General features: G+C 37.1%; 2 protein-coding genes and 1 pseudogene across 3 annotated transcripts; 1 reads left to right on the top strand and 2 right to left on the bottom strand.

The window, feature by feature from the left end:
- Positions 1-3,095: 3,095 nt before the first annotated feature.
- LOC126623677 (uncharacterized) lies at positions 3,096-9,439 on the bottom strand. 2 transcript variants are annotated; one of them, XM_050292636.1, is made up of 3 exons: positions 9,182-9,439; positions 7,610-8,296; positions 3,731-3,780 (listed from the first exon to the last, which is right to left on the bottom strand). In XM_050292636.1, exons 1-3 carry the CDS (start codon positions 9,345-9,347, stop codon positions 3,770-3,772), a joined length of 864 nt encoding a protein of 287 aa, XP_050148593.1. In that variant the 5' UTR covers positions 9,348-9,439; the 3' UTR covers positions 3,731-3,769. The 2 variants fall into 2 exon arrangements, 1 of the variants encoding a protein (XP_050148593.1); XR_007623837.1 differs by lacking the exons at positions 3,731-3,780; positions 7,610-8,296 and adding an exon at positions 3,096-3,206.
- A 1,381-nt stretch (positions 9,440-10,820) lies between these two features.
- On the top strand, positions 10,821-13,808 carry LOC126611620 (pentatricopeptide repeat-containing protein At1g11290, chloroplastic-like; annotated as a pseudogene).
- A 202-nt stretch (positions 13,809-14,010) lies between these two features.
- On the bottom strand, positions 14,011-18,333 carry LOC126623668 (shaggy-related protein kinase theta-like). Its single transcript, XM_050292625.1, has 13 exons — positions 18,006-18,333; positions 16,658-16,924; positions 16,433-16,525; positions 16,244-16,303; positions 15,860-16,132; positions 15,691-15,765; positions 15,493-15,549; positions 15,258-15,398; positions 15,120-15,170; positions 14,937-15,032; positions 14,767-14,850; positions 14,577-14,679; positions 14,011-14,496 (listed from the first exon to the last, which is right to left on the bottom strand). Exons 1-13 carry the CDS (start codon positions 18,066-18,068, stop codon positions 14,435-14,437), a joined length of 1,425 nt encoding a protein of 474 aa, XP_050148582.1. The 5' UTR covers positions 18,069-18,333; the 3' UTR covers positions 14,011-14,434.
- Positions 18,334-26,874: the final 8,541 nt, after the last annotated feature.

Below are 26,874 nucleotides of genomic sequence, written 5' to 3' on the forward strand. Positions count from 1 at the left end.
AAGATGCCACGTAAACTTAACACAAGTTTTTCGTAAATGCAATTGTTCAAATAATGTATTTAAATTTTAACAATGTAAAGAGTGCACAAATTTAAGACAAATTTCAAATTAAACTCGCACGTTTTGTAACATGTAATAGTTCAAATTTCATATCTAACTTTTATCAATATGAAAAAAATAAATAAAAATTGAATTTAAGACTTCTGTTTACAATGGAAAGAAAGTTAAGACCAATTTTTTTTCAAATTTTTTTTATAACTAAATGGAGATTATTCATAATATAGAGTACCGCTGTATGAGGTTTTACAGTATTATACTCTGAGTTAGAAATCCTACTTTTTATCACCTTGTTTTGGCCACTATGTTAAAACTTTAGCTAATTATTATAACACAATAACTTAAGAGAAATGTCATTGAGACTCTCTCAAAATGAGAATCTCTAAAAATTCTTTGTCATCTCACAGTCTCAAGTCGATTTTCATACCAATATTATAAAATATTATGCCAAAAACATAAGGTGAAAGAAAGTTCATAAAAAATCTCTTTTGCATTTCTCGGAACTTAAATGGTAATTAAAGGTGTGATGTGTGTGTACAAGAGTACAAGTTGAGTAGTTTTACGTTATGGATAGTACAAGTTGAGTAGTTTTACGTTATGGATAGTGATGTAAGTGTAATTGTCCGAACTCGAAATGCTTTTCATGAGTTGGGATAAGATTAAAGATTGTACGACACACGCCCGCTCCAACTGCCTTGTTTCCTGCCCTGCTGCCGCCGACTCCTTGTTCCCTAAACTTCCCGCCCAAATGATTTTCATCAACTCCACACTAGCTAGTAGCTTCTATATAATAATATAATTTAATTTTAATTATTTTTCAAAAATTTCATTCTCATCCTTAAAAAGAGAAACGCTAAACTTACTCTCTATCTGTATCATCGATTTAAAAGGGATAGGATCCACTAACACATGTAGGTCTTATATATATTTAGATTATGGTACAAATAGATAATAAAAAATAAACCAAAATTAAGTGAAATGACACATAACAAATGATTAAGTGTATGGTAAGCATACGTCAAAGTTTATGATGGTGAGCAAAAATATTCCTAAATAAGAATAGCATTTTTGTTAAAAAAAAAATCACTTTTAATTATTACCTCATATATTTTTTCTATTTTGAAATTTTATCATCCATTTTCTTCATATGATACCCATGTGTTCACTCATGGTAATGCTTTAAATCATAATTTCATTCGATTCATCTTAGTATATTTTTTTTACAAACATTTCGGTAGACTATTTTTTTATAATGTATTTGGTTAATATGTATTATTCATTTAGATGTATTAACTCACTTAATATATTTACATACATTTTGGTATATACATGTTTAAGTTTTTTTTTTTTTTTTTTTTTAAACGATAAAATTTTATTAAAATTAAATTCAAATAGAAATGTTATAAAAATTAAAGAAAAATCAAACTCTATCTATGGTTGTCCCCCTTCCTATTCACAAACGAAGCCATCGAATGAGCTGCCCTGTTGCATCACCAAGGCACAGATAAGAACTCAATGGACTCCATGTGATGACCCGTCCCTAATTTTCCTATGTAATATCTCCCCGAGTATGTGTATTGACGGCTATGCCCTTAGTGGCAAACGACGTGGACGTGTTTATTTCCTCCTTATTTATTTTATCGTAAATAAATTGTGCACGTTATTACTAGACTCTGTAGATTTTATCAGTGTGAAAACACTATTCCGGATAGATTTTCGATATTCTTTCTGTACAAAATCTAAAACCCTATCCCTAGCCTTCTATTTAGGTCATCCTGTGCACTCCACCAATCCCATCCATTCCCTCATTTCTGTCCTCCAATCAGAAAAAGAAAAAAAATGGACTCTTTCTCTCTTCCTTATCTCTCTCTCTCTCTCCCGTATACTCTCTTTCTCTGCAAACCCCTTGAACCCTAAACCTCACAGATCGAACCCAAAAACTACTCCATTGTACTCCTCTCATCTTCACGAACACAACCATGTTCTTGAAACCCGAAATGGACAAGTTTTCAACGTCGAACTCGTGAGGTCCGAACTCAGTGATCTGAGTTCATCAGATTTTAGGCCGAGTTAAGGAGTTTTGAAGGTAAAGGAAGCCTTCCCACAACTCCCCGAGGCCTCTAGGACATTTTTTAAGAAGCTTGGACATCGAAACAACCGAGTTTCGAGGAGTTCACTTTTGGCCAGAACTTTCGAGGCGTTTTTCGGCTACCTCCGTCCACTTTTTGGACTCCAAATAGGTATAACCCGATTCTACTCTTCATGAGCTTCAAATCCATGTAAAGTAGGTTGAAAATGGATGAGAAATGAAGAAGTTATGCTTATTTGAAAATTTTCCAGAAACCCGGCAAAAATCAAGTTGCAGACGGCGACAACGACGAGGGCAGGTGACCAAATATTCCGTCAGAGTTGACAGAATATTCTTGACAATGTCAGATAACGCCATTAATCTCTGTTAGCATTTAACGAAATATTCCATGGAATATTTCTGACGGCGTCAGGCTAGCTGATGGCACTAGCCTGCTCGCGGGGGCGCGTCTAGCCATGCCATTGTCGGTGCATGGGGGCACATGAAGGGTCCAATTTTTTTTCTAAAAATATGGGGATATTCGTGACGTTGAGTAGGTCACGGTGGTATATTTAAACACTAGGTTTGAGCAAACTATGGGAGTTTTATTTAGGTTTACGTATATGTGTTTTAATTAATTCGAAATTAGTTATTTCACATATAGGGGAAACGTATCCCGAGGATGTTCGAGGCCAAGTTAGGCTCGGGGGCTACAACCCAACGACGTACTTGTGAGTGGGCAGTTTATTTTTATATCTATACATATTTATAGTTTCCAGAATTGCATAAATACATCATTGTACGTTTATATTGCCAAATAATTGATAACTGCGATTTAATTGTGATAAATGTTGCTATATGGTTGAGATATTACTGTCATAACATTCATACATATTTGTACATGCTCATCTTGCTGCACCGGTGTTAGTACTCGTCCCAGGGCCAAGCCCAGTCCTTCATGTGAATGTTCTGTTAGACATTGAGCCTTATTAAACAACCAATCAAGACCAAAACATGAATTACAACTTAAAGATAACTAACCAGAACTTGAAACATAGAAGAACCAAGAAGAAAAGCATACCTGCGCCAGTTCTAGAACTTGAAGCCATTGCACCAAGCTTTCCAGTGAACCTTCTCTTCTCTCGCAGATGACTAAGTACTCGACTTACAAATAGGCTTAAGTTCAGATATAAGCGTGTGTCTGTGAGAAAAGAGGCCACCATATATATACATATAGTTCTTTCCATAATCAGATAGGATTCCCTATTAAAATCCTAATATGAAACAAATACTTGTTTCCTTGTCTCATAAGAACTGATTTAAATGCTATACAAAATCCTTTATCGTAAAGGATCAGCATTCCCCTTGTTAATAAGACTTTTCTACCAACTGAATACCTATAGCCAGTCCCCAAAACTTCCCTATCTTATACTCATTCCAACATTCTCCCACTTGAGTATGAGAACAGTTTTAGGCACTCAACTTATTCAATTTCTGATAGAAGTGATCACTAAGTCTTATACCAAGAGCACTCAATCACAAATCATTCATATACATTTTAAAACATAGAACTCTGTAACCTGAATTGCAGCCATAATGCAAAACCGTTCTTCAGAATTACATATATTTAATTTGCATTTTCCATCATTGTGAACCTGATCATCAACAGCAAAATATATAACAATTTGCTCCCACTATTTCATAGCATTGACAGCACGATTCAAAGATAATCAATTGCCCTAAACAATGTATGAATCAATAATTCAATAACAATTGCTTAAACAGACTAACTGTTATAAAAAGCATCAAATGAATTATCTCAAACTTTATTTCTCAAAATAACAGATCATAAACCTGATCTCTTATTCAAAATAAACCAAAAACAAAACTAGCTAATCTGATACTAGCATAAAACCTGTCTATATAGCCGCACCAGCTCTCTGAACTTCACAGCAGCTATCAACAGCTGTTTTTGTTATGACAGATCACTCCCATTAATCAAATGATTCCAGGATCCCCATCCGAGAAACATGAGCTTTAAACACTCCAATTGGTAGTGATTTGGTCAAAGGATCTGCAATCATAGCATCAGTGCTTAAATGCTCCACCTGAATTGCTCCTTCCCTAACCTTTTCTCGAACCTTAAGAAACTTTACATCCATCAGTCTTGAAGCAGAAGTTCTCCTATTATTCTTGGCAAAGAATACTGCAGAATTGTTATCACAGTACATTTTAATAGGTCTTTGCACAGAATTAACAACCTTCAAATCTGTCACAAATTTTTTTAACCATACTGCCTGTTTCATTCCTTCAAAACAAGCTACAAATTCTGCCTCCATTGTAGACGTAGCTATAACAGTCTGCTTTGCACTTTTCCATGAGACTGCTCCACCACCAAGCATGAATATATAGCTTCCAGTGGATTTTCTATCATCTATATCACCAGCCAAATCAGAATCAGCGTAGCCAACTAATTCCAAAAGCTCATCTCTGCCATAAACCAACATGTAACTCTTGGTTCTTTGCAGGTACCTTAAAACCTTCTTTGCTGCTACCCAATGTAACTCTCCTGGATTTGCTTGAAACCTACCTAACACTCCCACTATAAAAGCAATGTCAGGTCTTGTGCAAATAGTTGTATACATCAAACTTCCCACCAATGAAGCATAAGGCTTATTTGCCATTTTATCCAGCTCCAATTTTGTCTTGGGACACTGAGCCTTAGAGAATTTGTCTCCTTTGTTTACTGGTACTTCACCATTATTACAGCTTGCCATGTTGAATCTCATTAGTACCCTTTCTATGTATCCTCTTTGTGATAAACCAAGTACGGATTTTGATCTATCACGAACAATTTCAATACCAAGCACATAGTGTGCTTCCCCAAGGTCTTTCATTTCAAAATTCTTGCTAAGCATGGTCTTTGTGTCTTTGAGCAGCTTCATATCAGAACTCGCCAGTAGGATGTCATCGACATACAACACTAGAAATATAAAGCTTGGTCCTGAAAACTTAACATAAATACAATCATCTAATTTGTTTTCCACGAATCCTTGTCTTGTAACTACTTGATCAAATTTTAAGAACCACTGTCTTGATGCTTGTTTAAGACCGTAGATCGACTTAGTAAGTTTACAGACCATATCTTCTTTCCCCCTTTCAACAAATCCAAGAGGCTGTTTCATGTAGATGTCTTCTTCTAGTTCACCATTTAGAAAGCAGTCTTTACATCCATTTGATGTAGTTCCAGATTGAAATGAGTAACAAGTGCCATGATAACCCTCATAGAATCCTTGGAAGAAACGGGAGAAAAAGTGTCATTGTAGTCCACTCCCTCTCTCTGAGTGAATCCTTTGGCAACCAACCTAGCCTTGTACCTTTCAATATGTCCCTGAGCATCTCTCTTGGTTTTATAAACCCATTTGCATCCGATGGCCTTGAATTGAGGATTGTAATCCACTAACGTCCATACTTTGTTCTTTGACATAGACTCTAATTCCTCATTCATTGCAATATGCCATAATGATTGCTGCGGACTATTCATTGCCTGAGAATAAGTAAGAGGATCATCCACATCGCCAAAATCAAACTCACACTCCTGCAAATAAACATAGTCATTCGACATTGTGGGTTTCCTGATTCGTGATGATTGTCTTAATGGCAATATCGGTTCATGAGGAACTTCAGTGTTCAAATCCATTGGTACTTCAGAGTTTGAAGTATGATCCCCTTGCATCTGAATTTGAGTCCCAAAATCAACTTCCATTCTGTCCACAGTAGGTGGAGCTGCCAATTGATCTTCTTCCAACTCAATTACAGATGAAGGAGTTATTAAAATTTCCTTGTAAGCATCATTGCTTGAAGACGTCTCTTCATACTCAGGTTTTTCAAAAATGAACCTTCCTTGTGATAAATCTGCAACATCTTGATCTTCAAAGAACCTGGCATTGTTAGTTACTTGAATTCTAGTATGAGCTTGGGGACAATAGAATTTGAAGCCTTTTGATTTCTCTGAGTAGCCAATGAAGTAGCACAATTCAGTCCTTGAGTCCAGTTTCTTCTCATGTGGATTGTAAATTCGAGCCTCAGCTTTACATCCCTAAATATGGAAGTGATCAAAACTAGGCTTTCTCCCATTCCAAACTTCAAAAGGTGTGGATGAAACTGCTTTGCACGGGACTCTATTTAGTATATACGTTGCTGTCTTCAATGCTTCTCCCCATAGAAATCCTGGTAACTTGGACCTTGTCATCATACTTCTTACCATTCCAATCAAGGTTCTATTTCTCCTCTCTAAGACTCCATTTTGTTGTGGCGTTCCAGGTGTGGTGTATTGAGCCACAATGCCTTGTTGCTCAAGATAGAGAGCAAAGGGACCCTTGCATTGTCTAGCCTCAATGTACCTGCCAAAGTACTCTCCTCCTCTATCTGATCTAACAATCTTAATAGTCTTTCCTAATTGTTTCTCTACCTCAGTTTTATAAATTTTGAAACAATCAAGAACCGATGACTTCTCACTAAGTAAATACGTATAACAAAATCTTGAGAAGTCATCAATAAAGTTAACAAAATAAGAGTTTCCACAGATGGTTTTAGTTGGAAAAGGACCACATATGTCAGTGTGTATAATTTCTAGCAAATCATGACATCTCTTAGCATCCAATTTCCTAAAGTTAGTCATTTTGCCCTTGACACAGTCAACACACTCAGTTGCAGTAGTAAAATTCAATTCAGGAATTAACTTGGCCTTAGACAGCTTCAAAACCCTTTCTTTGGATATGTGTCCTAATCTTTTGTGCCAAAGGATGAAAGAATCATCGCCACAGTGCATTCTTTTGGTGCTTATGTTTAAAATATGTTGGTTAATAGACTCCACAGTACAATTCAAACACCATAAGTTGTCACTCAAGTATGCAGTTCCTAAAACACTATCTAGATGGTTCTTTTGAAATTTTTTTAAGCATTCATCATCTCCTAAAAACCCAAAACCATCTTTGACTATTTTAGATGCAGAGATCAAATTTCTCCTCATCTTTGGCACAAAAAGCACATCATTCAATCTTAGTACAAAACCAGATGATAATTTTAAGCAAACAATTCCAATGGCCTCTATTGCAACCTTAGTTCCTTCACCCACAAAAACGTTATAGTTTTTAAAACAAGTTTGTTTTGATGTCATAAAACCCTCTAAAGAATTTGTAATGTGGACCGAGCAACCAGTGTCGAACCACCAAGAATTCACAGTAATTTCAATCAAATTTGACTCAACACAGACATTAACTTGTTCTACACCCTTACTCTTAAGATAGTCCTGAAAAACTTGACAATCTTTCCTTAAGTGTCCTTTAGTTTTGCAGAAAAAACACCTAAGTTTAGCAATATTTTTGGTTTTGACTTTAAGATTGTTAGATCCCTTAAAAGAGCCCTTTACTTTAGCAGATGCATTAGACTTAAAAGAGGTTGTCTTTGTATGAGAATTCTTACCAGAATATCCAGATTGTGAATTGAATGCCTTTTTCCCCTTGTCTGATTGCACGAAATTCACCATTTCAGCATCCTTTCCTCTTTCTTGCTTTTGTCTGTTCTCTTCTTGAACACATTGTGCTATTAACTCATCAACATCCCAATTCTTGTCTTGAGTATTATAAGACACTTTTAATTTACTAAACTTGCTTGGAAGGGCTTGAAGAATCATGAATACTAGTTGTTTCTCTCCAATGTTGACATCTAGAGAATTCAACTTCTCGGCGGCATCGGTCATTTTCATAATATGGTCTCGGATGGAACCTGTGCCTTCAATCTTATATGTGGTAAGCATTGCCATGTATTGACTGATTTCTGCCTTTTGAGATTCTTTGAACTTCCTTTCAATCGCATTCAAATAGTCAATGGCCAAGTCATGCTTCTTGATCCCACCTCGAACCGTATCTGTCATGGCACTTTCAAGTATAGAAAGTGCTACTTTGTTAGCTCTAACCCATCTTTCTACATCAGCTTTCTCTGCCCGAGTGCTTTGATCAGTCAAAACTGGCTTGGGAATGTCGAGAGCTATGTCAAATTCATTAAGTGTCAGTAAGAGTCCAATCTCTCTTCTCCACTTCTTGTAGTTGATGCCTCCGGTGAGAATGGGGATATTAGCCAAGTTCATAGTCCTTAATGATATTGCAAATGCTGCGCCAGTCATGAAATCACCAATATAAACTTATTAGTTTCAGATTTCATTCCAACAGCCATTTGCACATCATGACTATAATCACAAACTCATATATATAGACTTAACAACAATTTATTGATAAGCATACATAGAATAAATGATATAACAAGAACTCAATCAATGCACTGCACAAATCATGTATCCTTGACACCAAATAAATTGATGGTGTCTCATACACGTAATAGTTTCAAAGGTTATTAAAGTTGAATCAAAATTCAAATTTTGCAATTAAAACTGATATCTCTAATGTGTTTCTTCCTTCAGTAGCAAAACACATTCATATTTACTAAAACTTACGCAGGTATATGAAGAAACCAAAAGCAATTAACAACATACCTTTAATTTCTGATTTCAAATTCTCATAAGGAACAGCGGAAGCAATTTAGAATTTGAAAATAGAAATTTCTTAAAGCTTAGTTGAAAAACCCAGATTGTTATCCTTAGAAGGAATTGAAACTAATTCAAATCTGGGAAAAACCCTCATTCGGCAATGGTTTGGGGTTTCCGACGGTCAAACTTTCCTTTAATCTTATAGGGTCATTATTTAGTCGTTTTCCACCACTGCCTTTTTTTTTTTTTTTTTTTGCAGTCTCCAAAACCAAACTTCGATTCTCCATGAGAGCAAAAGTTCGTTTGGTTTTTTTTTTTTTTTTTTTTTAAATGAAAACATGTACGTTTTATCTCGTACAGATTGAACTCATGTTTATGTATCTTGTGGCTCTGATACCACATGTTAGACATTGAGCCTTATTAAACAACCAATCAAGACCAAAACATGAATTACAACTTAAAGATAACTAACCAGAACTTGAAACATAAAAGAACCAAGAAGAAAAGCATACCTGCGCCAGTTCCAGAACTTGAAGCCATTGCACCAAGCTTTCCAGTGAACCTTCTCTTCTCTTGCAGATGACTAAGTACTCGACTTACAAATAGGCTTAAGTCCAGATACGAGCGTGTGTCTGTGAGAAGAGAGGCCACCATATATATACATATAGTTCTTTCCATAATCAGATAGGATTCCCTATTAAAATCCTAATATGAAACAAATACTTGTTTCCTTGTCTCATAAGAACTGATTTAAATGCTATACAAAATCCTTTATCGTAAAGGATCAGCATTCCCCTTGTTAATAAGACTTTTCTACCAACTGAATACCTATAGCCAGTCCCCAAAACTTCCCTATCTCATACTCATTCCAACATGTTCACATCGCACCGTTCGCTCGCCTTGGATCCAAGTTAGGTGACAGTCCTGTCGGGTAGCCTTTACGTGATCGTAGTACTAGAGCATATTGATTACACCCAGTCTTGTTCGTGTCAGAAATTATCTGTTCGAACTCGTGTGTCAACTTAGATGGATGAGCACTTAGCTATACTTGACTATCACATGATTATATTATTGTGGCATTTGATACATCATGACTTGGCATATTTCTGGTTATAATAATATTTCAATGTTGTTGATTTATTGTTTACATATCTACGTAGTATGTTTTAAGGAAATTATACTTGTTTTACGGCGAGGGGTTAATATATTCGAAAATAAAGGATTTCGTATAAGCATTGTTTTGCTGACCCACTCAACTTTATTTTTCGCCCCTCTAGGACCTAGATAGCTGTACTCTTTGTGGCACTCAAGGAATCTCGGTAGTTCTGACATTCCCTTTTGTTTAGACATACGAACTTATCACTGTTATGTAATAAGTGTACTTTAGTTACTTTGACTACTCTTCTGTAGTCTCACTGTCTATTACGCTCTGAATAATTGTAGTGGGTTCATCCCACGATTACGCACTCTTTCACAGTTTAGTATAATTAGTTCTAATTAGTTTTAAATTTATTCACTTTTTACATCACTTACTCTTATGGTTACGTCACCTCACAGTGATGGCCAGCATGCTTCGACCCTCCCAGGTCGGGATGTGTCACTCCATTTGCATAGCTAGCTGTCGTATATCCAATATAATGTTATCAATCATAATATCAACATCCTTCTCACCCTTAAGCGTGGAATCAAAAGTTGAATCAAATTGTTTAAGTAATTAATTCATTTTAATTAATAACAATCTCTTTTCCAAAATAAGAATATTGAAACGGATAGGATGATAAATGATTATCATACACTTTTTTATTCTTTTTAAACGTTGATCTTTGATTTTATCCTTTAAGGAGATGGATCCTCATTCTTGCAAAAAATTCATTTTAATCCAAATCATTTACTCATATAATTCTCATCGTGAAATTTTGATATTTTTTTAGAACACTGCATTCATTAATTTTGATCATCACAATTAGATTTCTTAATCATTTCCAATTTTACTAATATTTTTTAAAATTAAATGATCAGTTCATATCATTGAAGAAGAATGGTGAGTGGGCTCCAGAACTCGTCTCCATTTCTTTTAATAAATGGAGATCGCTCCTTAAGGGATATATTAAGTCCAAACATGAAAAGGAAAATGAGTATGCATAACGAGAAATGAGCGCAAGTGGAAATCTCTTTCTTATTGTATAAAGCACTTTACTTTTTTTGGTTCAAAGTATAAGAATTTTACTTATGTGAGTCAAGTATTCGAATAAAAAGGTAATGCTAGGAAAATTAAATTTGTAGATAAAATTTTAAAAACTAAAGGACATGGAAGTTGATGATTGGTTTAACATTTAAACGTTAATAAACGTTTTCATTTCTATTGATGACACATCATTTAATTTACAAATTTTACCTTCTTAGCATTAACCTAAAGACAAAACATGATTTTATAAAGCTGGTGTAGATGACATTCTCAAGTGTCAAGAACACCACTCTCTTTCTCAAAAGAATTATCAAGTTGTTTTGTAGGCAAGAAGAAACAACCGAAACCTTGTTTTCTCTTTTTAAACAAATGTAGAACTTTTTTTGTTCTTTTGAAAGTTCGATATACAAAGTGAACGTGAGCGTAGGAGAAATTTTTCGGGGTACTCGATTAGATATTCTTTTCTTTCTTTTAATTAAATAAATTCGCTTTAGGTGTCAAATTCCCATTGGTGGGAACATCACCTGGCATAAGTGCCGAAGCCCCGAAATTTTTCCCGTGAGCGGACGCGCATTGGATAAACTAATGTGCTGTGTTTCATACAGTTTAGACTAGTCAGTGTCTTAAGGTTGTGTTCAACATTGGGTTTGCTTCAAACAGGTAAACTTGTTCATGGTTATATGACAAAGGTCCAATTTGACGCTAATGTTTTCGTTGTCACGGGTTTGGTGGACATGCATATATGCAAAGTGCAAGCGCAATTCAGAAGCTGATCATTGTCTTTCGGAGACTCTGCCGGATAGGAAAACCCACGTTTTGTGGACTGTCATGCTTACTGGGTACTCTCAAAATGGTGATGGCTTTAAATCGATGAAATGTTTTCGAGACATGCGAACAAAAGGGGTTGAAACTTGAATCCAATCAGTTTATGTTCCCTCGCGTATTGACAGCTTCTGCGTTAGTCTTAGCGCACAGTTTTGGGGCTCAGGTGCACGGATACATTGTTCAGAGTGGTTTCGGGGCTAATGTGTTTGTCCAAAGTTCCTTGGTTGACATGTATGTCAAATGTGGAGATCGTAGTGGCGCAAAGAAGGCATTAAGAAGCATGGAGGCTGACGATGTTGTTTCTTGGAACTCCATGATTGTGGGGTGTCCAAGGCAGGGGTTCGCAGAAGAAATGAAGATTGATCACTTTACGTACCTATCTGTTCTAAACTCCCTTGCCGCTTTGAAGGACATGCAAAATGCAATGTCTACTCATTGTCTGATGGTCAAGGCCGGTTTGAGGCTTATCAACTCGTGGGAAATGCTCTTGTTGATATGTATGCCAAGCTTGGGTGTTAAAATGTAAGCTGTTTTGCAGCCTTGAAGGTTCGACAGCAGAACCAAGAAGTCCAAGCGTTGCTATTGGTTCCAACGGCTAGTTCCCATTTGAAGTATAACGGCTAGTTTTTTATATAAGGGTAGTAGGTGAAGTCCTAGTCACTTAGAACAGATGCAAGGCTAGGATTAGAACAAGTGAAAGGCTGAGATTTACAAATTCAGCTGTGAATTCAAGGACATGTACTATCTGCAATTCCTGCAGATACGAATGTATGTTTTTTTTATGATGAATTTATGAATGAAATGCTCAGTGCTGCTGCTATGTTTTGCAGACTGAAATTCCTTTGAATTCTTTCGGTTTTTTGTTCAAATCTTGAACCATACTTCTCCCTTACAATTCTAACAAGGGGAACATAGGTGCCGCGCTTGAGCTGTTTACGCACATGTCAGACAAGGATGTTTATCTTATGGACCTCCCTGGTCACAGGCTATGACATAATGGCTCTCATGAAAAGGCACTTAGATTGTTCTGTGAGATGAGAACTGGAGGGATCTATCCCGACCAATTTGTAATGGCCAGTGTTTTGAGTGCCTGTGACAGTTTTGGAATTTGGCCAACAAATTCATGCAAACTTTATTAAGTCCTGTCTCCAAACATCCGTACGAGTAGATAATTCCTTTGTAGCGATGCATGCAAAGAGCGGGTGCATAGAAGACGCAAATAGAGTTTTCGACTCTATGAAAGTTCAAGATGTGATTACTTGGTTATGTCCAGAATGGTATAGGAAAGGAGTCCCTAAAATTTTATGATCAAATTCAAATGATTTGCTTGTAGCCATGCTGGTCTTCATCAATGAGTAGGGTTTATGGAATACAACCAGGTCCGGAGCACTATGCATGTATGATTGACCTCTTGGGGCGCTCGTGGGAGCTTAATGAGGCAGAGGTATTAGTTAATGAAATGGTTGTGGAACCAGATGGAAATGTATGGAAGGCACTACTTACTGCATCTCGAGTACATGGGAACATAGAAATGGGAGAGCGGGCTGCAACGAACCTATTTAAATTGGAGCCTCTAAATGCTGTGCCTTCTGTTCAGTTATCTAACATGTGTTCTGCAGCTGCTAGATGGGAAGATGCTGCAAGAATCCGAAGACACAAGTCATTCAAGGTCCGCTGGAATATATTCAAAGGTTGACGAGCTGATGATTTTGATCAAGGAAGCTGGATACGTGCCGTGCCGTGCCCCTCTGACAAGAAAAGAAACGAGGTAATCTCAATTTTACGACACGATGGTTGTTCTCCACTAACGGCAAGGATATGTGGACTCTATATTCATCTTCGGTGCTATTCCTGGAGTGATGGGCACATACTTGTCAGTACTTATTCATATGGACTTAGCATGACCCGACGATCAAATTCTTGGGGCCGGATATGAATTTTGCAAAGGAGCCTGACCTAGCATATCACGCTGAGAAGTTGGCTGTTGCTTTTGGGCTTCTAACCACACCACCAGGGGCACCAATCCGAATTTTTAAGATGAAATTTATATCAAAGCTCTTTCTTCGGCATATTATATTAAGAGATTCAAATTGATTTCATCATTTCAAACAAGGGAACTGCACTTGTGATGACTACTGGCACTGTGGTACAAGGTTCATCTGTTAACACCAAATGGCTCGTTCGCGGTGCTCTTCCTCTTCCTAAAGACCATGACCCGTCCACTTGCAACACTTCAGAGGTTGAGGGCGGCCATCGACGCCCTCAATCCCATAACAGTCAAGTGGACACCAACTGCAAGAGGAGCAATAGAAGAAAAGGCAAACCGGAAAATGAAGTCGAATTTTTGAATTTCTGTGTAATAGGGAAGAGTATTACAATGAGAACCTAATTTCATCTAAATGATCCCAATCAGTCAGTCTCCACATTACTCGCAAAACACTATATATCACAACACGATTTAACATTATATGTATGAGCTCATCTTTCACAGCCAACGCATACAACATACATTGTAAAAATTTGGTCTTGGAATCTCCAATAAGCCGAAGCAGTCCCCACTCCCATCCACCAGAAAATTCCACCCGCAAAATCCATTCGAACAAAGTCTCCAGTGCCTCCTTCTTCCATGACTGAACCGAAAGGATCGAGAGACAGCAAACCCTTGGGGTTCAAGGCAGCATGGCTCATCTGAGCATCCAAGCAATCAAAACTGCATTTACCTCGTTAACTTATGTGACCCCCTCAGGTTTGTATATCAATTCCTAGCATGCTCCGGGATTAGACGATGTCGGAGTTCAGTGGGTGCTCCAGCCAATTCTGCAGGGAGATCGACATCAAGATAAAGACTAGAGGCGACAACAGCTACAACCAGGACATCGAATGGTGAAATATCTTACCCTGAGCTGTGAAATTGAACAGAGGAGGCAATGCTCGTCCATTAGGCAAGCTTACGTTTGGGTCTCTCAAATCATCAAAGAAGGGGTGAGCACATGCCTCCAACTAAAAACAAGGAAACAATTTAGTATTACAATTATATATTTCACATATTTTAATCGAAACTTATCAAACGCAAGTTCATTTTCTTACAGCAGTGCAACGTAGATTTGGTGAGTACTGGAGCAGTCTTGACACAAGATCCACTGCTTCTGGGGGCATTCGCTTGTGAAATATCTAAAGATTACAAACACAACTAAGATTTCGACTAGCACAAATATATCCAATTGACCATAAATACTGAATTAAAATATTGAACGGACCTTGTGCCATGGGTGAGCTTTGATCTGAGGAAACTTGAATTCGGTGTAATTGGGATTCATGCACTTTATTTCTTCTCTGGTTGGTGTCCCTAGAATCTAGAATAATACCCAAAAGAAAGATGAGAAAACAAAATAGCACAAATATCACCATGACAAGAAACAAATGGTTTACATCTAACCTACCTTTATAATCTCCACCAGCTGATCAACACCACTCTCCCCGGGAAACAGTGGCTGCAAAGATATCAGAAATAGCCATGAGAATAAAACAAACCATAACTCATACAAGTTAAATAAGAATATGACACGCTATACACGTACCTGTCCAAGAAGAAGCTCAGCAAATACACAACCAACAGACCACATATCAATTGCAGTGGTATATTCTGTAGCCCCAAATATAAGTTCTGGAGCCCTATAATATCGTGAGCAAATATATGATATGTTAGCTTCACCTGGCACCTAAAGATGAGAAATAAAAGAATTCATTAGTTCCAAGACCATCAATTCCAAATATCATCAAAGCACCCCCAGATTCACAGAATACAAAACATACCAACATCTTTGCACTCCCAAAATCACATATCTTCAGCTGATGCGTGTGAGGATTGACCTGCATATGCATCAGAACCTCAGCGTCAGTACGATGACTGAAGATACAATCTCAGATCAATTAAAGTTGGACTACTACGAGAAATTTAACTCTTGTTCATACATGATCAACACAAGTCAAATTGATATAAGAAAACCTTACCAGCAAATTTTGTGGCTTAATGTCACGATGACACACACCAATAACATGGTGCAAGTAATTTAATGCGCGACAAATCTACAAAATAGAAAACAATTCAACTCTTTAGCCATAATAGGAATCAGAACAACCTGACAACGTGGAAGAAAAAATAGATGGATTCCAAAATTACCTGGTACGTATATAATTGCACATAAATAATGGGAATATGTTGGTTCATCCTGATATAGTGCTTTGAAACCCGGTAAACTGTTTCAGATATATACTCGAGGACAAGATTGAGGTACAGCTCGTCTTTGTCAGTAGTTGAAAAGAAACAGTGCTTCAATTGAACAACGTTAGGATGGTCAAGTAAGCGCATAATTTGAAGTTCTCTGTTTTTATATCTTTTATCCTGCAACACCTTTTTTATCGCAACTGCTTCACCCGATTCCAGACACTTAGCCTGCAGAATAAATCATCATAAGCAAGGTAACAAAATGACCCTGAAATCTGTATCAGTGGAACAGGAACCAAGAGACCAAAATAATGAACAAATGCAAATAACTCCAACTACCTGAAAGACAACTCCAAATGAACCAGTACCAACTACACGCTCTGCCATGTAAGAGATAGTCTGTAACCGAAAATGAAAAATTAGTAAAACCAGCAGAAAACGAGGTCATGCAGAGAGAAATTCAAAAAAAGAATAATCATGAGGGCTTCCTAGGAGACAACATAAAAAATGCAGAATTACTAAGCACACCTGTTTAGGTTGCCCATTTTGACCACCAACTGTCGTTGCAATTATATGACCTGTTTCTGTTCCATTACCATTAATAATAGTTTCTTCCATATCCTGCACAGGGAAAATTTACACCATTTATTCCGCAACCGATATTCGCTTGTTTAAAACATGCCTTTTTTATAAAGCCACATATGGAGGAAGAAAAGATCACAGAAACAAAATCAACGTCAACAAAAAAAATACCTTGTCATCATGGTGGTTGGCCTTCTCATCTCTAATTTTCATTTCATGCATTTCTTTGGGAAGCTGATCGTAACTAGATTTAACTTCTTTGGTCTCGGTCTTAGCTACTGACGATACACTGGATGTGCTTGCAGCAGTTTCCACTGATGTTGAAGTCATATGTTGCTCTAGACCAGTGGCACTTCTTTCAACAGTATTTGGCTGTTTATTGGCCTTCTTCTCGTTGTCTTGATCCATCTTAGCTCTCTTTGTGGCAGAATCAATTCCCTAAAAGATTAAACTTTGCTAGATTAGAATCAATTCCCTAGAAAACATAAATAAACTTTGCTATATTAGAATCAATTCCCTAAATAGTGATCCTTTCATCACAAGAAAATTACCTATTAGCCTAATTGCATGGATCACTACGTAATCCTTTCATCACAAGAAAATTAGGAAAGTACTAAGATGCAAACATTAACATAAACACGGAAGATCCATATTCCAGAAAAAGGTTTAAAAAAAAAAAAAAAAACTCATCGCTAACTGGGCGCATTAAAAGCCATGCAAAACCATACGCAGTACGTATGAGGCAAAAACACACTTGATTAAATCCCACAACTCAAATTGAAACACATTCCTCAAGGTTAGCGGTATGCTTCAGTTGAACATTGCCCCGGAAATAAGAAGAAATCCAATATACTTGTCTACAATAACATTCTGACTCATTGATGTGCAAACCCAAACAGCAACGGCATTCATGACGTAGAAAAGCATTTTCCTCCAACTTTGTATACATATACACAAAGTGGGCATTACATGTGATGCCTCGTAGAAAAACCAAAAGTAGTCATTTGTTCAGTCACCAATCCGAACAAGGATGCTGTTTTAAAACACTAGTATCCGTGGTAACACAAACAAAATCCGACGCTCACAGATAATTACACTCACAATGCATGATAAAAATGCTAGGACAATCAAAACTAGTAACCAACATTAAACACCTTAGCCATATACAAGTAACAAAACACCAATCCAAATCTCCTTTCAACCTTGATCAAATATATGCATAAGATTGCAAATCCATACGCCCCCTGCGGCGAAAGAGTTTCTACCAAATACAAACGCTAATCAACGGAAACCAAATGATCCTTCAAATCCCCACAATACACATATATAGATGTTATCAATAATTACATACAAACCCTCCACCATGTTTTTGCACATAACCAAAGCGCCCTAAACCAAAACATTCAACATTTTTGCCTTATTTTCCTCCATTTCCGAGCTACCTAAACAAGCTCAAATCCTCCCAACCAAAACATGAAAATAATACACACACGCAAACAAACAAGATACAAAAACTTACAGGGTCCGACGAAACAGAGGTCCGACCCGAAGCAATGCTCTTGAGCCGGCGCATCATATTCATCTTCGTTCCTTGTTCTGATTCAACAACCCAAAACCCTAATTCGAATGTCCTCCCAATGAACAAAAATCAAAGAAGAGAGAGAAATGCCAAGCTTTCTCTCTCCTCTCCTCCCCTGATTCAAATCAGACCCTGCAAATCCCCCAAAGAGAAGAATCACACGAAAAGAAAGGAAGGAAGAAAAAAACCACAAGCTCCCCTTCTTCCCCCTCTCTCTCTCTCTTTAAAAATTTTCAGGCTTTCTCTCTCTAGAATTGCTTTTGTATTCTTCTCTCTCTAGATTTTATCTCTGTCTGTTAGCTGTTTTTTTTTTTTTTGGAATTTTGATTCCGCGGTCAAACTTGGACCGAAGAAAATCATTCGTTCCAGCCTTGCACCAGTTCTTTATCGTACCTCGGTCAAAGGTTCAATTCCGGCCGTTGATGGGGGATCAAACGGCGCGTGTTTGCGGATTTTCCGGAAAAAGATGACATATTAAATTTACGGAAATGCCCGTGACGGAATATTCGCGTTGAGGTGCCTTTTTGACTGGTCATTGGACGGTTTGTTTTTGCGGTCAAGTTTTCAAAGGCTTTGGAATTTTATGCTTAGGACTCAATTAATTGTGCTGGCCACGTTTACCGTAGGAATCGGTCTATTTTTCTTTTAAATGCGAAATTGTTTTTTAAAAATATTATTTTTAAGAAAAAAGAATTGGAAAATGAAGGGCATTGCCTAAAAAGTAAAAAAGAGCATTGGAAAAAAAAAATTATTAAAAAATAGTTAATTTTAGTTGTAAACCAATTTGCGAGAGGTAATGAGGTGTTTAGGCAATGATGGAGGGTCATTTGAAGGGAAGGGCGTTGTTGGTGTAATAATTGAATGAGCAGTTTAGTAAATTTAGTATTTAAAGGTGAATTATATTTAGAAAAGTTCACGCGTTAGCCGCGTAACTCACGCAACAGTGATAAAAAAAAAACCACACAGTGTGCTAGCTTTAAGGATTAAATAACCGTCTATTTAAAGTTGGTGTACACTTTGAAGGAAATAAGACAAATCACAATCGCATGAATTAGCCGCATAACTCATGCAACAGTGATAAAGAACTGAACAATTGTTAAGAAATGTATGAGTCTATAATTTCTATGGTCATTCTACCAACCAAACTTCATTAGCGCCGTTACAACATTTCCAAGTTGCCACTTGCCAACCAACCTAACCCCTTGGATATCACAAGTTTCTAAGTGGGTGTACTAACTGCATATTTTTATTCGCAATAAGTTTTACTAAACATAATTTTTGTCGATTATCCAGATTAATATACTAGATATTACAAGTTTGAGTTATAAGGGCGAATTATGATATGAAAATCTTGTGTGAGCTTAGGTGAGCCAACCCACAATCTTCAACCCAATGTGATTTGATTGCTAACTTCTCAACTTAAATTCAACTTGTAGTTGAAGTTTTTCTAACTCACCATTGACGCTCTGGTTTTCGAATTTAATAAAAATTGTCCAACTATCTCCAACTATGATAGGGAATATAATGTCTTTTTCTTAACCTATGAGTTGATTTGGGTTTTAAGATTGAATTAGATTGAATTACTCACTATATTATAAATATGTTAGAGCATTAGGGGAAGAAATGAGAAAATTATGTCCAACTTAAAGGTAGAAGATGAACGAAAAATGGTAAATTTTTTATTGAGAAAACTATGGCATTTTTACTTATAGTGTGAAAGAATGAGAATATGAAAGAATTGAGTATGAGATTAAAAAAATAAAAAATAAAACCTATGGTAATCTCATACCTTGACTTTTCAGGTATGAGATACTCATATGCATTTATTTTTCTTCATTAATTGGTTGTTTTTTTTTAGTGCAAAATATAAGCCACATTATGGGCAACCTAATTTGGTATCGAATTCACCATCTACGAAATTCGAACCTAAGATCTCTCACTTACAAATGAAGAGGAATTCCATCAAACTGTAGTACTGAGTAACATGATTAATTGTTTGTATATACAAGAATGAGAATGATACTCATTCCTTTTAAAAAAATTATTATTAGTAAACACAAGAATGCCCATTGAGTACCACAATCCATTGATAGTTGTGGAGCAAAAAATAATCAAGAAAATTATGAAGGCAACACGTGGATTTTTTGATGAAAATGACAAAATTACCCTTGAGGCACACTAGGATTCCCATGTGCACGCAACAGACAATAATGGCTCAATCAAGGTCAATAATGGCTCATTATATTAAAGACTTTTATTTACTCTCTTAGACTTTTTGGCTTTCTTCAATTGGTTAAAACTCTTAATAAATAGGAATTTTAATCTTCTTTTAATCTGCCCCATTGATACACATTTCTAGAAAACTTTGTATTCACGCGTAGCCCGACCTTCATATACTAAAACTACCATAACTCCCTCTAGAAAAATGATATTCACGAACCGTAAAATTCTACGGAAAATAAATATATGTGGATTTCCAAACATATATGGCACATCTTCTGGTTCTTCCCGAGTCAATACAGTTTAACCCACAAACTCAGCTGATCTGCACAGGCTGTGCTGACGACATAGGATTGTAAAAGCCCTTTTTAGCTCCTTTTTCACTTTTTGTTGTTACAACCTACAAAACAAAAATATAATGTAAAATCTATATAGAAGAGTAAAACATAGGTGTAAACAAAGAGAATTATTATATATATAATAGCAAATTTACGAGCATAACAAAGGCGTAATTGAGGATTCCATTTCTTTCTCCATAAAGGCAGAGGGAGGAAAGAACACGGGAGGAAAAGGACACACCAGTAAGAACCTAGCAACAACAAGAAAAATCTCTCATTTTCAAACCACTCTCCCCACCATCCCTTTCTTTTACCTTATGTAAAGGCTCTAGGCCATCTTCATTGTATTTTGTAAATCTCTCTTACATAGTGAAAACACAAATGCATATGCAACTCTAGTGGACGTAGCCAATTTGGTGAATCACTTAAATCTTTGTGTTCATTATTACAATATTTGCAAGCTTTCATCTTAATCTCGAAGACAATTCTTCACGTCAAATTCCAAACCAAAATTCTGACAAACCAGTATTAATTGAACAATACTAGTTTCAAAATGATACATAAACAATCCAGGCATCCAACATCCGCCTTCTCCATCTTTTCACCTTTGTCTGACCACCACCACGATGCAACAACTGCTACACTTGGCCAGTCACACTCACCAATGGTAGCCATGATGAACGAGATGGTGGATGACGTTGTTGTGGCTAAGCTCTCATGAGAACCACTCCATGTGCATCATCTGTTCCATCCAAAGTGTCTATTACCACACCTTTAACTGTGGAGTTGGCAGAGAGAGATAATGATGTTTTGTGGAGAGAGAGATGATGAGGAGGAGGGGGTCGATTTGTAGAAAAGAAAGGAGATAGAAATTTGAAAGAAAAGGATTAAGCAGTGGTTCTTGAGGGAATATAAAGGAGAAGCAAAAAGATGATAAAAAGACATTAAAGGGTAGAGTCTTGTGTGGGAGGAAGAGGAGAGTCGGGTGGAAGAAAATGATCAAGTTTGTGGGTGAGAAAATAAAGGAAATGAGATAAGGAGTCTAAGTGGTGGGTTGAAATAAAAATAAAAGATGAGAGGTTTGGAAGGGGAAAAGCTAGAAGTAGAGTTTCATGCCTTGTTGCTTTTGAGATATTTCACTTTCAATTTTCTTTACTAACATGGACATCTAATTCTTGTCTAAATAATAACAGGTAACGGTCAGGCGAGAGTGAACAAGACGATTGTAATTCTATAGAATGGTAAATGATCAATATTTTAAATGATAGTATCAAACATTATTACATTGGTTACTAGTTAGTTTAATCTATGCTCATATTTATATATGGTGAGTAAGTAATTATTAATCTTTATGTGCAGTACATATACATATGCATTGCAAAGCAAGAAAAAGAGTTGTGTTGTGTCAAGTGCTCACTTGTCTAAAGTGTTTAAGTTGTAAGAATATTCAAGGGCTGAAATTTGCCTTGAATATAAAATAATGAACCTTGTATACGTCAAGCGTCGGGGGAAGGGCTTGAGTATACAACCGGTTGGTTATAAAATAATGAAATTTTGTATATGTCAGGTGTTGGGGGAAGGGTTTGAATATACAATTGGGCGTCGGGGGAAGTGCATGTATAATAAAGTGGAAACTGAGAATTTAATTACAAAAATTGGGTTTAAGGAATGAGCAGGAATTAACTCATATTCTAAGGTATTCGGAGCCAAGTGGTATAAGCATGGTATAGAACGTGCAGGCTTGGGTGCCTTAGGTATGTGTTGACAAGATTAGAAGGGAGTGAGTACGTTCATGAATCTCACTTGCATAGATTTTATGCATTTGAAATAATTATTATTTTGTTGGTACTTTGTGTTGTGAATTAATTTGTTCACTATAGTTATTCCGCTATATATTCAATAAATTTTATATAATAAACTCAAGCATTTAGTATGTAAAAGTTGTTAACTAGTGTTATAGAATATATTGTGTTTCAGTTATTAATCAATTTTATTTTAATTTTTCCACCATATCTTGGTTGTAGAATTTATTTATATAACTACGATATAGCTCACACCCTAGCTTGTGAATAGTCTTTATTCGCGGGTCGGGACGTGACAAAATGGTATCAGAGCTTAGGGATTAGATACTCTAGGATTGAACTTGTGATGATTACTATGTTTGTCAAATTAGCTTAAATTTTATGATTTATGATTTTGGACTAATTACATTTTGATTTTTATATAGAGAAAGTGACATTGGAGTCATTACATTAATGACTAAACAAGTAGTTTTTGTTATCTAGATTGTGGGTCTTGGCTTGTATTAGTATGCTACTAAGACAATGAACTGATGATAATTTCAGGTTACTAATAGGAGGAGTCAGAGCCCAGAAAGTAATGGTATAAATATGTGTGTGCATGTGTGCATATTTTACACTTCTAAAGCTCTTCTCGATGAGGAAACTAGATACTCGAAGATAGAGAAATTAATTTTGGCACTAGTTGTTGCGGCTCGGAAGTTCAAACCATACTTTCAAGCTCACATAGTCATCGTCGTGACTCAAAATATCCTGTATGTATCAATCCTACATGGTCCAGACACTTCTCAACGAGTAATGAAATAGACATTAGAACTTGGCCAATACGGTTTAGTTTTTCGACCCCGCACGGTAATAAAGGCCCAAGCCTTGGTAGACTTCATAACATAATTCACATATAGCCTAGATGATGCAATAAAGCTGCCCAACGACACCCTGGAGGCAGCAAAGCACACCCTAGCTGCACCTGCTCCACCCAATGTAGACTTCTAGCATTTGCATGTCGATGACGCATCTAACTACAAAGGCTTGGGATCAAGTGTGGTTCTTGTCACCCCAGACGGTTCGATGCTCCAGCAGGCGATCACTCTAGGCTTCAAAGCATCGAATAACGAAGCGGAGTACGAGGCCCTACTAGCAAGCCTCTAAATGGTAAAAGACTTGGCGGTGAAAAAGCTTGCAATTCATTCTGATTCTCAACTAATCACCAGCCAGACTACTAGGGAGTACACTGCAAAACATCCAAGAATGGTGTAATACCTAGAGAAGGTACGAAAGCAACTTGAGGCATTTCAGACTTACACCCTCACTCAAGTTCTACGAGCAGACAACGCTCACGCGGACGTGCTAGCTATCTTAGGTTCCGTCCTCGACCACCAACTCAAACGCTCTATTCCGGTGGAGTATATAGACAAGCTAAGCATAGAGGTAGAGCCAATAGCCGAGGTGTCACAGGTTAGTACAACTCCAAATTGGTAAAGTTCCATTATAGACTACTTGGTTAATGGCACACTCATCACGGAAAGGTTTGAGTCTAGAAAGCTCTAAATAAAGGTAGCATGCTACTACATGTGGAACGAAATTCTCATTCGAATATCCTACACTGGACCACATCTCCACTGCCTAGCGCCTCCCAACGACCTAAAGGTTATAAGCTCAATCCACGAAGGCGTTTGTGGAAATCATTCTAGATGTCGATCCTTAACACATAAGGCTTTTAACATAGGCTATTATTGGCCAACTATGCATCAAGATGCTAAGGAGTTAGTAAAAAAATACGACAACTACCAATGCTACAAGCCGGTACCAGCACTGCCTGCCAATTTAACTACAGCCGCAGACGAGTCATTGGCTGTTCATGTAGTGGGTAATCAACTTGGTAGGGCCAATGCCGCCTGCTACTGGGGGTAGAGGCATGATGATCATGGTAACTGATTACTTCACCAAATAAGTGGAAGCAGAGCCCATGACAACCATAACTCAAACAGACACAAAGCGCTTCATATGAAGGAACATCATTTGCCGATTTGGCATCCCTTAATCCATCATCACGAACAACGGTCTGCAATTCATAGGTAAAGATTTGATGAAGTTCTTCCAGAAATATGGTATCAAGAAGCACATGTCCACGCCGAGGTATCCCCAAGGTAATAGGCAGGCCGAAGCATCTAACAAGATGATCCTTAACTGCCTCAAGAAATCTCTTTCCGAAAAGAAGGGAAAATGGCTAAACGAACTTCCTGGATGTCTATAGGCATATCGCACAACCAAACAATGAGCAACAGGTGAGACTCCTTTCTCTTTGGCATTTAGTTCAGAAGCAATCATTCATCCCAATGTTATTATGCCAAGTATCAGCATTCTACTGTGAAGCATCGAGCAAAATGGAAAGGAGATGGCCACAAATCTAGATTTGGCAGATGAAGAACGTGAAAAGGTCATCACCCTTATCATAGCCTACTAGCAACAACTTCTCTCTAACTATAATAAAAGGGCCAAGATCCGACAATTCCAGCCTAGAGTTCTAGTCCTAAGAAAAGCCTTTATCATTGCCCGCAAAGAAGGCTTCAAGAAGATGGATCCTATATGGGAATGTCCGTACAAGATCAGCAGAGTTGGCGACAAGGGTAGATACATCATTACCACCATGAACGACAACAAGATCGACAAGCAGTAGAAAGCCTACAATCTGATAAAGTACCATGTGTGACCTCCCGCTACATCAAAGCCCGAAGACTCAAGCAGCTTGACGGCCACCACCTCGCAAGCTAAGAACTATCCAGTTGTTATGCAGTTTCTACTTTACAGCTAAGTTTTCGTTCGTTTGGCTTGACTGCATACTTACAACAACTGATCACACCTGCACTTGAAAAGAGGATCGTGCCATTCTTAGGGATTTATCGCAGGAAATGCGCCCCTAAGGACCAACCATACTCTCCAGTGCGAGAGGGTAAACCAATTCCCCGACACTCACATGTGTCTGCTCTCCAATACAGGAGCATTGATAGGAGCATATTTATGCGACTTAGTTAGCTTGTTTTCGTGCATTTTCATAGCTATTTTCTATTTATTAGAGTGTTTTAAGCTATTTTCGTGTGTTTTTAGTTTCAAATGACAAAGTTGGCAAGAAAGTGCAATTTGGAGCATTTTGAAGCAGTTTTGGGCCAAGAATGGATAGCACATGCATGGAGCAAGGTGGATGGACGTTTTTGAAGATCAAGAGGCTAGGAATATGTTGAAGTGATAAAGAAACTAAAGTCAAGACTTTGAAGATAAGGAATCAGCTAAAAAAAAAAGAACATTATCCAAACCAACCTTATCTTATCCAACATTATCCAAAACCTTATCTTATCTTATCCTAACCTTATCCTAATCTACCTAATTTCTAGCTGCAATTAGGGCATCTAAATGACATTAGGATACTTACAAATCAGGTTTCTAGAAGCTAAACCTTATCCCTAAAACTGTGCCGCACCCAGCCCTTTTAAAAGCTATGTTTCTTGCTGCAAAGACTACTCATTTTCCTCCCTGGAATCTGATGAGAAGTGTCCTTGTTCCTTGTTGATTTGGAGTCCTTATTCCCCTCATTCTCAGCCTTTGTCGTGTCTTCCTTTCTCCCTATAAATACATTGTGCCATAGCAATTCAAAATCACCTATCTCTCATCACAAAATCGCACCACACATCCATCATACACAGAAATCTCTCTTGTGTCGCAGCCTTGCAAGGAGAAAGGAGAGGAAACCCTTTGCCGTGCCCTGCCATTCAAGCTTAGATTGCTGGAACATTCCTAGGTGTTTTCTATCTTTTGTTTTCAATGTTTAATTTAAGTTATCTTTGTTTAAATTCGAACATGATGAACTAAACTCGTCTTAGCTTGAGGCGAATTCAAAGCCATGAACATATATTGCATATGAATTGATTACGTTAAGTTATTATTTCATGAATCGTGAATGCAATTTGCTTAACTGTTTAATTCAGAACTTATTCTTGTATGTTGATTAAGGGTGCACACTTGGTTTGCATGCATGAATTTGATGCTAAAATATAAGGGAGTTTCACCTAATAGTTATGAACTTATATTTATAAGTAGTGGAGGTCACTGGTCATGATCATGTTAAATAAAATTCCTAGCAGGAGTATCATGTTGTTCATAGTTACGAATGTCTTGTCAATGCTTATGATTTTCATAGAACTTAATGATCTTTGATATGTATCTCTATCATGATGTTTGTGTAGGGAACTTGATAAGAATAATTTGGTTGCGACGCTGGGTACAATTCAATGAACTTAGGAAAATATGATGGTTAATTAGTGTTGTTCATGGTTAATCTGGGGCGTTGTCATTCATGGTTTATAGGAAGAATCACTGGAAATCGATTCGTATGCATATGAGTCATGTGTGGAGAAGGACCCTCTAGCTAGCCATTCACCCATTAAAACACCCAGTTTC

This window comes from Malus sylvestris, chromosome 1 (genome assembly GCF_916048215.2).
Source record: "Malus sylvestris chromosome 1, drMalSylv7.2, whole genome shotgun sequence".
In the NCBI taxonomy this organism is placed as follows: Eukaryota; Viridiplantae; Streptophyta; class Magnoliopsida; order Rosales; family Rosaceae; genus Malus; species Malus sylvestris.

Bases quoted from the DNA above. Each gene is read 5' to 3' on its own strand.
- LOC126623677 (XM_050292636.1), bottom strand. From the start codon at position 9,347: ATGGAAAGAACTATATGTATATATATGGTGGCCTCTCTTCTCACAGAC. The intron at 8,297-9,181 runs GTATGCTTTTCT...TGACTGGCGCAG, and splicing joins AAGTTCTGGAACTGGCGCAG to CATTTGCAATATCATTAAGG.
- LOC126623668 (XM_050292625.1), bottom strand. From the start codon at position 18,068: ATGAATATGATGCGCCGGCTCAAGAGCATTGCTTCGGGTCGGACCTCT. The intron at 16,526-16,657 runs GTATTTTTTTTG...TTCCCTGTGCAG, and splicing joins CCAACCACCATGATGACAAG to GATATGGAAGAAACTATTAT. The intron at 16,304-16,432 runs GTGTGCTTAGTA...TTTCGGTTACAG, and splicing joins AAAATGGGCAACCTAAACAG to ACTATCTCTTACATGGCAGA.